Source organism: Ovis aries, chromosome 26 (assembly GCF_016772045.2).
Source record: "Ovis aries strain OAR_USU_Benz2616 breed Rambouillet chromosome 26, ARS-UI_Ramb_v3.0, whole genome shotgun sequence".
In the NCBI taxonomy this organism is placed as follows: Eukaryota; Metazoa; Chordata; class Mammalia; order Artiodactyla; family Bovidae; genus Ovis; species Ovis aries.
This window is the reverse complement of record NC_056079.1, coordinates 32,177,232-32,191,847: the sequence shown is the minus strand read 5'-3', so window position 1 is coordinate 32,191,847 and position 14,616 is coordinate 32,177,232. Positions and strand designations below refer to the sequence as shown.

General features: G+C 59.8%; 1 protein-coding gene across 1 annotated transcript in view; it reads right to left on the bottom strand.

The window, feature by feature from the left end:
• ADGRA2 (adhesion G protein-coupled receptor A2) overlaps window positions 1–14,616 on the bottom strand; it is a 36,473-nt gene that overhangs the window by 5,814 nt on the left and 16,043 nt on the right. Inside the window, exons 3-14 of the mRNA XM_027962706.2 lie at window positions 6,532–6,603; window positions 6,208–6,279; window positions 5,999–6,070; window positions 5,584–5,747; window positions 5,028–5,241; window positions 4,061–4,225; window positions 3,248–3,446; window positions 2,701–2,850; window positions 2,419–2,580; window positions 1,236–1,460; window positions 838–1,054; window positions 6–214 (exon numbers count right to left, since the gene is read on the bottom strand). Of these exons, the coding sequence (XP_027818507.2) occupies window positions 6–214; window positions 838–1,054; window positions 1,236–1,460; window positions 2,419–2,580; window positions 2,701–2,850; window positions 3,248–3,446; window positions 4,061–4,225; window positions 5,028–5,241; window positions 5,584–5,747; window positions 5,999–6,070; window positions 6,208–6,279; window positions 6,532–6,603 (1,921 nt within the window). The remainder of the gene's footprint in view (window positions 1–5; window positions 215–837; window positions 1,055–1,235; window positions 1,461–2,418; window positions 2,581–2,700; window positions 2,851–3,247; window positions 3,447–4,060; window positions 4,226–5,027; window positions 5,242–5,583; window positions 5,748–5,998; window positions 6,071–6,207; window positions 6,280–6,531; window positions 6,604–14,616) is intronic.

Here is a 14,616-nt window from a genome sequence, read left to right as displayed (position 1 = left end):
CTCACCATGAGTACGGCCACGTTGCCCAGGTGCTGGCAGTGCAGGGAGCTGACATTGGGCTGGCTGGAGCGAAGCTGGCAGCCTTCAGAGCGCCAGCCCCCGGGCCCCCCTGGCCCCTCCTGGCTCCACCAGGCCGCCACGGGCTCAGCCCCCTCAGCCCAGTGCCGCAGTGAGACGGCCACCGGCTCGGTCAGGTTCCCCACGCCGCAGCCACCTAGGGTGGGAAGGGGAAGGGGGTCCACTCAGGCCTGGGTGGGTGTGTGGGGGCTTGGGGGGACCTGGGGGATAGACTTAGATGCCACATGCAGGCCCGCCCCCTACCCCGGAGCCTCAGCCTAACTGGGGAGCTGCAAAGATGAATCAAAACAAAGCCATGGCGAGCTGGTGGCCCTCTTTAGTGCCAAAGGGGTCGTGGTGACTTGGCTAGGAAGGGAGTGGTGACTTGGCTAGGAAGGGAGGACTCCGGGGTCGGGGACAAGAAGGGGGAAGGTGACACTGAGGGAGCTAAAGCCAGAGTGAAGGGAGGATACAGGAGGGCAGGCACCCTGCGGGGGCAGCTGGCACCAGGTGATGACGGGGAGGAGAGGGAGGCCCATGCGGGTGGAAGGTCTGTGCTTGGAGCCCTTCGGAAATGTGACGAGTCTGGGATGTGAAACCCTGGGTGCCCAGAGCCTTTTCTCCACCCGTCCCTTCCTTCACGGGACGCCCCTGACCAGCATCGTCCTCAGAAACGGTGCGGGAGCCACCGTCCCCTGCCTCCAGGGGTGAGGGCAAGGCCAGGCAGGGCGGGGGCCCGGCCGCCCCTACAGTGGCATAGGGCGGGGCGCAGGCCCTTACTGGTCCCCGCAAAGATGACAGGGGTGGCCACGCCGCGCCTCCTCCCAGGCCCCGCGGCTCCGGGGCGGGAGGTGTTGCCCAGAGTGCGGAAGAGGCGCCCGTTGCGGAAGATGAGCAGCTGGAGGGTGCAGTCTGGGGGCACCGGAGGGGCCAGGGCCGCCGGGGGTGTCGAGAACAGACTGGGCGGCAGCTGGATCGAGGCCAGGGCCACGCTGTTCTGGGGGGGACACGGGAGTTCCTCAGAGACGCCTGGGGTCCCCGGGACTCTGCTGGTCCCCAGGGCCACCTCCACGTGTCCCCTCCCCTGCCTGCATCCCCTCACCCCCCCTGCCCCCTCTAGGCACCTCGCCTCCCACCCGCCCCCCACCTGCTCAGCACCCTGCCTCCCCAGCGCCCACCTTGATGTGGAAGGCTGACAGAGACACGTTGGGCCTGCCGGTGGTGCAGCGGAAGCGGAGCTGCTGGTCGGCCAGGGGCTCCGGCTCGGGCGACGGGCTCTGGCCGGGGCCCGCGGGCCGCGTGCCGGGCATGCCCGCCTCCCGCCTCTGGAAGGCCGTGCAGGTCAGGCCCACATAGCTGTGTGGCTTGATGAGGTAGGCCTCCAAGGCCACGTTCCTCGAGTTCTAGGGACAGGGACCCCGTCACCCTCTCCTGGCCTGCTCCTGCTCGAGACCACAGACCTGCTCCGACCGACCCCTGGTCCCTTGCCCGTCGCCCAGGGCCTGGGAGCCCCAAGTCGGCTGTGGAGTCCCCCCAGTGCTGCTCCGCCCTCCCTCCCGCTCACTCACTCCCCACCTTGCAGCCTGCTCAGCTCCCCACATGCCCTGGTCCTCCTGCCCCAGCTAAGCCGGAGAGCAGGGGCCATGTGCCACCTCCTCGTATCCCCCCCGCCCCGGTGCCCAGAGAAGATGTGGTGGCCTCCTTTTTGACTGTTAATAGTTCCCCACCCTTCACTGGACACGTCCCCTCTTCTTGGGGATCTGAAGTCTCCATTAGGTCCCACTCGATCCCAGTGCTGCCCTCTGCTTCCAAACCCTCCTCCTGGTTCTTCTCCTCCTCCTTGCCCCTTCTTGTGTATTTCCATCCGTCTAGCCCTTCAACTCAGGGTTTTCCCAGGTAGCTCAGTGGTAAAGAATCCTCCTGCCAAGGCAGGAGAGGTGGGTTCAACCCCTGGGCAGGGAAGAGCCCCTGGAGAAAGAAATGGCAACCCCCTCCAGTATTCTTGCCCGGAGAATCCCATGGACAGCGGAGCCCAGCGGGCTACGGTCCATGTGGTTGCAAAGAGTCAGACACACCTTAGTGACTAAACAACGACACAGCCTTTCAACTCGGTTCCCCGCATGAAGCCTTGGGTAACTGCTGTGGTGTCACTGGCCTCCCTCTCCTCTGCACTGCCCCTGACAAGCTGGAATTTGATGCCACATGACCGGGATGGGACCCTAGTCATGTTCAGGTTCTTGATAAATCAGGCACACGCCCAGCCCACACTTGGACTTGCTCCTGGAGGACCACCCCTGTCACCTCTAAGGCCCCTCCCTGTGCCTCCCCGGTTGGGGTGGCTTCCCAGCTGGCCCACGGTACCACGGAGATGTGCTGGGCGTGGGCGCTCAGCGCAGCTCCCCCGATGCGCTCCAGGGCGCCCACGATGCCACTGCAGGCCTTGTCCTCGCGCTGGGCCAGCCACAGAAGGTGCTCGTCCACAAGCATCAGGTTGCTGGCCATGTCCACCATCACCTCAACCAGCTGGGGGCAGGAGGGGCGGGAGTCACGGCGGGCAGGAGCGGGGCTGGGGCGACAAAGGCTTGAGCAGTTGAAGGCGGGTGGGTGATTTCCAAGGGACCCAGAGGCCCGACTGAATCTCACCTCTTTGATCTGGTCAACATAACCCAGAAACTTCTGGATCATCTGAGCCACATAGACGACGTCCATCATGTCGGAGAAGCTGGCGGCCTCGGCCGTGTACACTCGAAGCTGGTGGGCCAGGGTCAGTGCGTTGGAGGCGTTGATGGGCATCTGAGTTGGAGAGGGGAGGAAAGGACACCATCCAATCTGGCTCCTGCCCACGCCTGAGTCTGATCCCGATGGGCGAGGCAGATGTAAAGAGAGGTCTGCACGACTCAGGGCCACCCTCCGGCTGCGCCACCCCTAAGGACAACGGGATGACCTCACGCTTTCCTCTTAAGTCGGACCTTGCTGTACTGGGGGACAGAGGATTGGGGTGGCCCTCCCGTGCCGAGTGTGGCCCTGGGGAGTCTGAATCCCCGGGAAGAGGAGACGAGTGTGAGACACAGTGCTGGCCCTGTGGCTCCTCGCCGTGCCTCCCAAGGACGCAGGGGCCCCCAGCCCCGTGGGGCCAGCCAGCTTCTCCCCTTCCCCTTCCCCATGGCCTCCACCCCCGCCCCGGCCTCACCAGCACAAAGGTGTAGAGCACCCGGGTGATGTCATTGGTGTACAGACAATGGGAGTAGTCCCCCGGCTCCCAGCGGCCAGCGCGGTCGCACCGGCGGGAGGCTCGGGTGCCAGGGGCTCCCCCGCTCAGGGGCACCGAGGTGAAGGGGTACTGCAGGCAGGACTGGTAGGCTGTGATGCCAGCTAGAGTTCGCGGCCACCTGGGGGCAGAGGTGGAGAGTTGCTGATGACCCAGGCTCCTCAGGGCCAGGGTCCGTCCCTTCCCTGCCCTGAGAACTGTGAGGCCAGACCCCTTGGGAGCTGGAGGCAGGGTCCAGAAGAGGCCGTGTGGACTGGACTTCAAGGGCTTCCCAAGCTCCCCCTGAGTTCTTAAGCTGTGTTTGTTGGGACAGTGCTGTCACTGCTGTGAGGCTGGCCTTGGAGTCCTGACTTCAGGTCACTTATACTTTCTGGGCCTCAGTCTTCTCAACTGTAGGATGGGAGAATAACACCTGTCCTGACTAAGGGAGAGGCCCCTGGGATATTAAAATGTGACATCTGTCATGGGAGAGTTTTGTCAACTATCCACGTAGGGAAGCAACTGCACCCCCCCCCCAAAAAAAGAAACCCCAAACCCCTGTTTGTTCTGCACAGCACATCTTGAAGGGTGATTTTATACAAAAGGATATATGGTCTCTCTAAACACACCAACGGGACTCGGAGCTGAATGACAAGAGGAAGTGTTTTCTCCATCTTAGAGCAGGTGGGGGCACTGTTCACTCGCATCGCAGAGGCTTGGGTTGGGGGCAGGGGACGGCCAGGGGTGGTCCCAAACCTGAAGTCCCCGCGGTTGTTGGCGACACGCTCAGCGGGGCAGTAGGAAGCCGAGGTCTCCAGCACCACGATCTCCACCTTCTTGCTGGCATTTCCCTGGACCGTGGACACGGAGCACTCCCATTCGCCTGAGGCCCACACGCCGATGTGAGACAGGGTCAGCTCGCTGCGGGCGGGCGGGCAGGCGGGCGAGGGCTGGCTGGAGGCGCTCCTGGCGGCCACGCCACCCTCCCTGAGCGCCCGGGTGCCAGCTTCAGGCTCTTTTCTCTTTTTTTTTCAGTTGAGTCATGCAAGATCTTAGTTGCCCCACCGGAGATGGAACCTGGGCCCCCCGGCAGTGGATCACCAAGGAAGTCCCCCAGGCTCTGAGCCAAGGGTACAGGCTCATACTCCCTTAATGCTGGCCTTACGATAGTGTTTTTTTGGGCTTCAATCTCCCCACCCTCATCACGGAGGTAATAAAACCTCTCTTGCAAGACGTTTGCAGAGAGCAAGTCCAACAATATAGGTGAGACCCTCTGTATCCTTGTAAAGGTACTGAAGAAATGTCAGATTTAATCAGCTTTTTTCCTATCAGGCAATCTGTAGGGCTTCCCAGGTGGCTCAGTGGTTAAGAATCCACCTGCCACTGCAGGAGACTGATTGGATCCCTGGGTCGGGAAGATCCCCTGGAGAAGGAAACAGTAACCCACTCCAGTATTCTTGTTTGGGAAATCCCATGGACAGAGGAGCCTGGCAGCTACAGTCCATGGGGTTGCAGAAGAGTCGGACATGACTTAGTGACTAAAACAACAATTCAATTTGTATCCCTCACGCGGACCATTTCTGACTTAGTTCTGGATCTGCATAAACGCGCCCACAGATATTCCCAGGAGCAGACCAGCTCCTCTCGGGGGTGGGTGGGTGGGTGAGGGTTCTGGCTCCCCCCGCCCATGCTCTGGGCTGAGAAGGGGCTGCAGGGCCTGTACCTGGTGATGAAGGTGCAGTCGTGGACCAGGCTGTCAGCCAGCAGGACGCCCGCCTGCTCGTCGCCCTCCACGGGGGCCCGGTTGTGGTACCAGCGGATGCGGGTGTCGTTGCCCAGGTAGCTGGCGGAGCACTGGAAGGGCAGCCGGTCGCCCTGGAAGACCACTTGGCGGAGGGATGGGATGAGGTGGAGTGTGTGGAGCTCCAGGGCCCCCTCTGTGGGCGAGGACACCGGGAGTGAGCCTGAGTGCCAGGTGAGGACAAGGCCCCTCTGTCTGGAGCCCACCCTAGTTCAGAAGAAGGGGGCTGGAGTGTCTCCAGAGATTAAAGCAGAAGAGAGGAGCAGGCAGGTTTTGAACGAGTAAAAGTGCGTCTTTCCATAGCACGCTTTGTCACCCCAAGAGGTGGGACCAGATGAAAACCATAAACCAAGCAGCACTCCCCCAGGAAGTTTAGAAAATCGGATGGAGGACGGGTCCCCAGTGGGGCCTAAGGGAGAGGACGCCCTGGAGACCAAGCCCACTGCCTCGGGAGCCTTGAGGGCTCAGGTCAGCTCACCGCAGCGCAGCTGGGCCTCTTGGAGGCCGGCCAGGGCCTGGGCATGCAGGGCACTGGGGTAGGCACAGAGCGTGCGCTCCGACAGCTGCAGGGAGCGGTTGCGGGCCCAGGGAAGCAGCCAGCTCAGGCGGCAATCGCAGGTCAGGAACTCGGTGCCGAAGTCCCTGCAGAGGGTGGAGGGACCCAGGGTAGAGCAGAGGGGTTCCCTGGGCTCCCGGGGTGGGGATGGAGCCCCAGGGATAGACTGAGGCTGGAGAGGGCAAACTCTGCTCGCGAGCCTGCGCCCTGCATCACCGCAGACGGTGGGGCTTCGCCCAGCCCCACCTCCTCAGAAGGCTGGCCACGTGGTTGCAGTGTTTATGTGTCCCCCTCCTGGCGGAGGAAGGAAGCAAGGGCCTGGGGAAAGGATACTCACACCACCTTAAGGGCTGGCAGCTCATCAAAGACCCCAGGTTGCAGACTGGAGAAGATGTTTCCAGATATGTTTCTGCAGTGGAACAGGGAGACGGGATCTTAGGTTCTCCCTGGGCTGGGGTGAGCCCTTAGAATGCAGGGCCCATGAGGGTCTGGGGAGCCTTCCCTCACACCCCACCCTCCACCCCCGCCTTCCCTGCCCGCACTCACAGCCGGAGAAGCCTGGGGAGGCCCTGGAAGGTCCCGGAGGTGAGACAGCCGATCCGGTTGTTGGAGAGGTCCCTGGAGAGACATGCAGACCCTCAGCAGGTCAGCCACGTGGCAGCACGTGGGTCCACCCATGAGGGACACACATGTGAGGCTGGGGCTTGTGTGGGGAGCGGAGAAAAAGGGGATGGGGTTGGGGCATGAAGCGTCTGCCCCCCACCCCCCACCGAATGTATGGTGAAGAGGGACGGTGGGTGACTGGGATCCACGGGACCTCCTTCAGGGATGCGGGGCCTGGGGGCACGGTGGTCAGGACACACCACTCACAAGCGCTTCAGCTCCCCCAGACCCAGGAAGGCGCCGGGCTGCACCGTGCTGATGATGTTGTTTCTCAGGTCCCTGCGGAAGACAAGCGGAGGGCCCTGACACCTCGCCCACTCGGGGGGCACATGGCCCACCTGGGTGGGCAGCTCTTGCCCTAGTCGGGGCTGGGGTCTCCATTGCCCTCGAAATCCCTGGTGTCCTCAGTGGCGGCCAGGAGGCCGCTTGAAGGACCTGGCCCCTCAGATGGGTGCCCGCGGCCTCCCCGGCTCCCTGGTCAGACCGGCGCAGGGAGGGTGCAGAAGGGCCTTGGATGGACGAACGAGGCGGCAAACCCCGTGGAAATGGGAGGGGAGGGCCCCGAGCCTGCTGTCAGGAGGCCCCAGCTGCCACGAGCTGCCCCGAGTTTCTCCATCTCCCAGGGCTGCTGTGGTAGCATGTGAAAATGGGCGTGACGGTCCTCTGTGGACTGCCGTGCCGCGCTCAGTCCCCCAGTTGCGTCCGACCCTCTGTGACCCCACAGACCGTAGCCCGCCGGGCTCCTCCTCCGACCACGGGGATCTGCCACACAAAGGTACAGTCTCCTCGAGCCTGGCTGCGGGGAGGTATTCTGGAGTTAAACCTGTGGCCCTCTCCTCCTGGCAGGTGAGGAAGAGTCTCCGGCTGGCTGGCTGCTGCGGGATGCTGCCTGCTATCCATCACCCGGCCGCACCCCTCAGCCCTCAGCTGGAGGAGCTGAGGCCACGGGGGCCACGGGCCAGCTTCCGCCAGGTCTCCTCGGAGCCCCCAGTGCAGACAGAAGGCGCCAGGGGAAGTGTCACCTCAGGCTGGCCTCCAGCGGGTCACAGACTGGACGGAAGGAAAGATGGTGACCGCCCCCGGGGCTCCCCAGGGCCAAGGGGCACCTCCCCCAGGAGGAGTGACCTGCAGGGTGGCCGAGTCTGTGGCTCAGACTCAACGGCAGGGCCAGAGTGTCACTCTCCCTCCCCTCCGTCACATCCCAGAGGAGTGGCAGAAACTGAAGAGGCCATCCCTGGGGACCAGCCAGTGCCCACCTGGCCCCAGCACCCCTACCAGACCCAGCAGCCCTCTGGGACCACCAAGGTGAGGGCTGGCCCCCAGCTTGTGTCAGCGCCGCATCCTCTGTGCAGTCACAGCAGCGGGAGAGGGGCTGGCCGCACCAGCCTCTTGCCTACGCTCCCCGAGGCCCACCTGGGGCTTTCCTGAACCAAACCAGCACAGGCTCAGGGCTCACAGAGACCCCACCAAGAGGCCTCACTGCCCACTGGGAGGGGGCTGCAGGCTCTCCACTCTGCTTCCTGCTCTCCAGCATCCTCTCAGACCCCCCGGAACGCCCAGGAGAGAGGCGAGCATGGCTGGGAGTCAGGGGTGCGGTGGTGTTCCTGGAGTAACCAAACTAGCTCGGCAGGTGGGGCCAACCTGCTTTCTAAGGCCTGGCCACCCCCAGCCCCAGCTCCAGGAAGGGGCTCTTGGCTTTGCAGGCCAAAGCCTCGGGGTCACCTCTGGATTCTGGGCAGGAGGGGGTTAACTGAGCCAGCTCCCTGCTGGGGGAGAGGAAATGGGTGTCCAGGATGGGGAGGCGCCTTCCCACTAAGGGGCCTGTTTTCACATGGGCCAGCCCAGCTGGGGACAAAAACACCCAGAGAGAGACAGAGAGACAGGGAGAGAGACAGAGACAGACAATAACAGAGAGATAGAGAGACAGAGAGATGGAGTCAGACACAGACAGAAAGAGACAGAGAGATGGAGACAGGCAATAACAGAGAGAGAGAGACAGAGAGACAAAGACATAAATAGAGAGAGACAAACACAGAGAAATGGAACATGTCCCCTGCCCAGCCCTGCCCCTGGCCCGGGGGCCTCACACCTCCGCGCCCTCTCCCACCGAGGACCTGGCTTCCTAACCCTGTGCCCCTTGAGAAAGAAGAGGCAGCCACCAGGGTGCGTCCCACGGGGTGACTTCCACCCCCAGGGCGCAGGCAGGGAATGTGCGAGAACGCAGGGCCCAGAAGGCTCCTCCAGGGTGGAGTCTGGAGATGGGGATGGCCCCCACCCCGAGCTGCCCTTCCTGCCCGCTCCCCGCCCCCCTTGCTGCCCAGAGCCCCACCCGCACAGCCCGCGCCTCCGATGCCTCTCCGGCCTGTGCCCCCTGGCCCCTCTGGGGGTCTGGCCGTTCTCAGGGCTCTGCCTCCCACCCCGCGCGCGCGGGGGAAACACATTCCTCATTGTGTCACTTCCCTTCATGGGCTGCCAAGGGGCCCGGCCGCAGCCCCCCGCCCCTTCCCCCTCTGCTCACTGTGTTTATTCTCATTTCCTCCCTGCCCCCCCCACCAAGAACCCCCACCCAGCTGCCCCACTGATGCTCCACAGATGGGAGCAAGGCAGGCGGCTTGGGCCCAGCCCCTTCCTGCCCCAGGTTTCCTGCAGCCCCCGCCAGCCACCGGGGCCTTCAGAAAGGGGAGCTTCCAGCGAGTATCTGCAGTCCTGACCCCCTAGTCTCACACCCGCAGAGCAGCTTCCGGGGTGGGCAAGGCAGCCCTTGGACGGAGTGCCCTCAGAGTTGGCCTGGATCTAGCAGTCCTGGTCCTCTCCAGGGGGAGGGGAGCAAGGGTCAGGGGCAGCTCCCTGCGCTGAACTGATAGCCTGATGCGGGCTGCCCCCCTCCACCCCCAGCAGCTCAGGCCTCCTGGTCCCCAAGGTAGGGGCACAGCTCTGGGGCTGTACCCTCCCAAGAGGTAGGAGGAGATGCTCATGTAGAACTTGGGTATTTCTGTGGGCCTCTGAGGCCCCTACCAGTTGGTTCAGCACCTTCCTGGCTGAGCAGAATCCTTTTTTGAGTATCTGCTGCAGGCTATGGAGTCCCACCCCAGAAGAATGCACTACCCCCCAGTACTATGCACCTGATTTCAGAGGCTCGTGGAACCCAGGTTACAAACCCCTGCTCTGGTCTTTCTCATCCGACCCCTTCATCTCTTAGGTGAGGTCACAAGGACACACGGACGCATCCATGATGTGCGTCCTTCTGTAATCTCCCACCCCTGTCTGCTTCCACAGGGCCCTCCCTGGTCCTGGAACCTGGAGAAAAGGCAGCTTATGTGCGGAACCTCCCTCCCCACCCTCTCACCATGCTTAACCCAGACCAGGCTCCCCGACTCCAGACATATCCATCTCCCCCTATCTGTGCCCACACGGAGGAGCAGGATCCCCCTGTGGCAGAAGTTGGGGGCAGGGGACTCCTGGGAACAAATCTCACCCTATACCCTTCTTGGGAAAAAGGAGCTCAAGGAGCTGTGTGTGTAAGACTGAGTGTGTGAGTGCAAGGAGCTGAGTGTGTAAGACTGTGTGAGCACAAGCAATAAAACAGCAGATCGATTGATAGGTTGGACTTGAAAATTTTAAAGCTTTGCTCTTGAAAGTATATCACCCAAGAAAGGGCAACCCATGGGATGAGAGAAAATATTTGCAAATCAAATGACCAATGAATGCATGAAGAGGTGCTCAACACCATTAGAGAAATACTTGTCCACTAAGATGGTTATAATTTAAAAACAGAGATTGGAATCCTTGTATGTTATTGATGGGAGTGTAAAATGGCACAGCCACTTTGGAAAACAGCTTGGCAGTTAAAGCTACCATTGTTTGTTGTTGTTTTATTGTTTAGATGCTAAGTTGTGTCTGACTCTTGTGGAACCCCATGGAATGGAACCTGCCAGACTCCTCTGTCCATGGGATTTCCCAGGCAAGAATACTGGAGTGGGTTGCATTTCCTTCTCCAGGGGATCTTCCCGACCCAGGGATTGAACTTGTGTCTCCTGCATTAACAGGCGAATTCTTGACCACTGAGCCACCAGGGAAGCCCTACATGACCCAGCAATTCCACTCCTCGGCACACAACATCCAAGAGAAGTGAACACACACGCACACAAGAACATACACAGGAACATTCATAGCAGAACTATTCATAAGCCCCTAGTGGAAACACCCCAAATGTCTATCACCTTATGAAGAAATAAAATATGGTATCTTTATACATGGAATAGTATTTGGCCATAAAAAAAGAATGATGTAGAGACTTCCCTAGTGGTCCAGTGGTTAAGAACCTGCCTGCCAATGCATGGGACACAGGTTCAATCCTTGGTCAGGGAACTAAAATCCCACATGCCGTGGGTTAACTAAGCCCACGCACCACAACAAAGATCCCGTGTGCCACAACTAAGACACAATGCAGCCAAAGATAATAATGAAATAAACCTGAAAGAATGATGTGCTAATACATGCTATATGGATGAACTTGGCTAATACATGCTATATGGATGAACTTGGAAAACACTATGCTTCCTGAAAGAATGCGGTTACCAAAGATCACATACGGTGTGGTCCAGGCAAATCTACGGAGACAGAAAGTAGCTTAGTAGTTCCTTGTTGTTTGAGTCACTAAGTTGTGTCCGACTCTTATGGGACCCCATGGACTGTAGCCCTCCAGGTGCCTCTGTCCATGGGATTTCCCAGGCAAGAATACTAGAGTGGGTTGCCATTTCCTCCTCCAGGGGATCTTCCTGACCCAGAGAGTCTCCTGCATTAGCAGGCGGATTCTTTACCACTGAGCCACCTGGGAAGCCCAGCGTTTGCTCAGGGCTGGGAAATACAGAAGGTGGAGGATGGGGGAAGTGATTGCTAACGATTCAAGGTTGCTTTAGGGGATGATGAAAATGTTCTAAAATTAGATTATGATGATGAATGCATAGCTGTAAGTGTACTCAAAAACCACTGGATCCTACCCTTTAAACGGATGAACGTTATGGTACGTAAATTAGGTCTCACTAAACTACTGAGTGTGTGAGCTTGTATGACAGTATGTATTTGAGTGTGTGTGTGTATGTGTGTGAGTGTGTACCCACACTCGGACAGGGTGGGGCAGCACGAAGCTGGCTCCCTCTGGCCCCCACAGACCTCCCTGCTTGTGGGTTTGAAAACCAAATTATAGGTTTGGAGGCCGCAGAGCAGCTCCCTTGGGCCCTCCAGGACTTTCAGGGTTCCTTAGAAAGTGGGCGGGGGGGAGGGCTGGCTGCGGAGTGGGTACGACACCCACGCAGGTACAGAGGTTGTCCAGGGGAGGCGGGCGGGGAAAGGCAGAGGTCTTGGCGGCCAGGAGGGAAACCCAGACGGTCCGAGGCTCCCTCCCACCCGCGCGCCCCGGGCCCCTCTTGTCTCTGACCTCATCCAATAGGTATTTATGGAGCACATACCCCGTGCCAGGCCTTGGGCCTACAGCAGCGAGCAGGAGGGCTGTCCCCGGACCCATTAGCCTCCCTGCTCGGGCCCTCGGGCAGCCTCTGCGCCGCGTTCCTCTCCGGCGGCAGCGCGGCCGGGAGGGCAGTGGGAGCGGGGGTACGCCAGAGCCCGGCCCCCGGCCCCGCCCATAGATTAATGGAAGCCACCTGGCTGGGGAGCCTCAGCCCCCCGCCCGGCCCCCACCGTTCCCGTGAACATCCGCGTCTAATGAGAGCCCCAGCGCCGCCGCATACCAGCCCCCGGGGCTCATTAATCTCATTAGGCAACGACAAATCATCCCGGGCCTCGGCTCCAGGCTCCCACCCCCGGCCCTCGGCTCCAGGCGTGCTCAGGCCACTGGGGCCGTGCGCGCATCCACGCGGACCCACACGCAGGCCCGCACGCCCAGTCCGGGGCTCCCTCGGCCTTCACCCCACCCCCCGGGGGGACTGTCTGCCCCGTGGCCCGCTTGGGTCTGCTGGGAAAGTCCGGTGGCCGGGTCCCTGCTGAACGCACGGAGATGCGCGGGACCCGAGAAATGATCCGATCGCCGGCGAGACCTTTTCGCGCAGACACTTCGTCTCCACCACCGCATGCCCGGGGCTGGGGGCTGCGGATGAATCAAGCGATCAGGGGCGGCTGGTGTTACATCTTGCCACTTATAACTCTTCTGAGGAACAGGGGACCACCTGTACTGAGAGCCCGAAGTGTCCCCCTGCTGTCTTCCTGGGTGAGAGCCTCTTACCTCCGTGATCGCCCATCAGGGAGCCGCGCCTGGCCCCTTGATCCAGGCGAGAAGCCCACGGCTTGCACAAGCACCCGGAAGGTGAAGGATGGAGGGGCAATTCCATCCCAGTCTCTTTTCACTCCAGGGCAAAGTCCTGTGCCCTTTCATCATCCGTCCCTTCACCCAAAGGTCTTTCCCCTGGACAACAGTCTAGTCCACGCTGAGGGGCGGTGGGCCATGGGGCTCAGAGGCAGGGCGTCAGAAGTCTGGGCTCTTCAGCCACAGGCCTGGACTATCCTTGAACTCTGCCAAGCTATTTCAGGTTCTCCTGTCCAGCCTGCCTAGCTGATAAAGGTGTGTCTCCCAACCCCACCCCACCCCACCCTACCCCTCCCTGGGCCACAGGTCCACCCATGGGATCGTCTCAGGCACGTTCCTTCGGGGTGCCCTTTCTGTGTCCACTCCCCTACCTCCGGGCTCTGCACTGCAAAACAGGGGCCCCTTACACCCCACCCATCCGCAGAGGCCAGAGGGGCACTCGGCATGGGCAGGCAATTCTGGCACTTTCTGGAGCAGCACAGATTGAGTTACCAGGTGGAGTTACAGGACTTGAGTTATGGGAGTTATGTAACTGAGTTATCGGACTTGCTGCCCGGCCTGTGGGATGTGAAGCTGCCACTGGATTCACCGAGGCAGCCTGGACGGCCCAGTCTGAGAGGACAGAGAGATCAGTGTTTCCTGGCACCAACTGCACACCAGGCCACGGCGTCTCATTCACAATGAATAGGCCCACAGTGTAGGGGTCATCTGGTCCGCTGGTTCCCAACCCCGACGAGCATGAGAATCGCCTGCCTACCTTGTCAGCGATTCCCAGGCCCTTGCTGACCTGATCAGTAGCATCTCCAGGACCAGGGCCCAGGGCCTCTCTCCACCTCTGGGGAGTGACTGTGATGATCACTTTATGTGTCAGACTGTAGCCGTGGTCCCTAACCCAGGGCCACAGACTGGTACCAATCCGTGGCCCCTAGGAACCAGGCTGCACATGAGGAGGTGAGCAGCAGGTGAGCAACTGAAGCTCCATCTGTGTTTATGGCTGCTTTCCATCACCTGCATTACTGCCTGAGCTCCGCCTCCTCTCGGATCAGCGGTGGCAGCGTTAGATTCTCATAGGAGCATAAACCCTCACCCTAAAATCAAGGTGGAATATCCTGAGATTGCCACTACATAGAAATAAAGTGCACAATAAATGTAATGCATGTGAATCATCCAGAAACCACCCCCCACCCTGTCCATGGAAAATTTGTCTTCCACAAAACTGGTACCCAAAAGAGTTGGGGACTGCTGGACTACAGCACCCAGTGACTTAATCAGTCACTAATCTAGGTGCTGCTGTGGAGGTATTTTGAAGATGTGGTTTTAACATCTACCGATGAATCTATCAGTTAACTTTAAATAAAGGAGATGACTTTGATAACATGGGTGGGCCTCGTCCAGCCATTTGAAGGCCCTGAGAGTAAAACCCAGGTTTTCCAGAGAAGTTCTGCCTTCAGACTGCAGCATTCATTCCTACCTGACTCTCCAACCTACTGACCGGTCCTACAGATTTTGGATTTGCTAGCCCCCACAATTAACAGTACAGTCCATGGGATCACAGAGTCAGACACAGCTGAGCACATGCACACGCACACACACAATTACACGAGCCATTTTCTTAAAGTAAATTTCTTTATGTTGTTGTTCAGTCACTAAGTTGCATCCAACTCTGAGACCCCATGGACTGTAGCCCATCAGGATTCTCTGTCTGTGGGATTTTCCAGGCAAGAATACTGGAGTGAGTTGCCATTTCCTTCTCCAGGGGCTCTTTCTGACCCAGGGATCGAATCCACTTTGACAGAAGTCTCCTGCATTAGCAGGTGGATAAAGAAATAATTTCTTAGAATTCCTGGCAGTCCAGTGGTTAGGACTTGGCACTTTTACTACCATGGGGCTGAGTTCAATCCCTGGTCAGGGAGCTAAGATCTAGAAAGTTTGCTGTGCAGCTAAAAATGTAACTACTAACTAAATGTATGTGT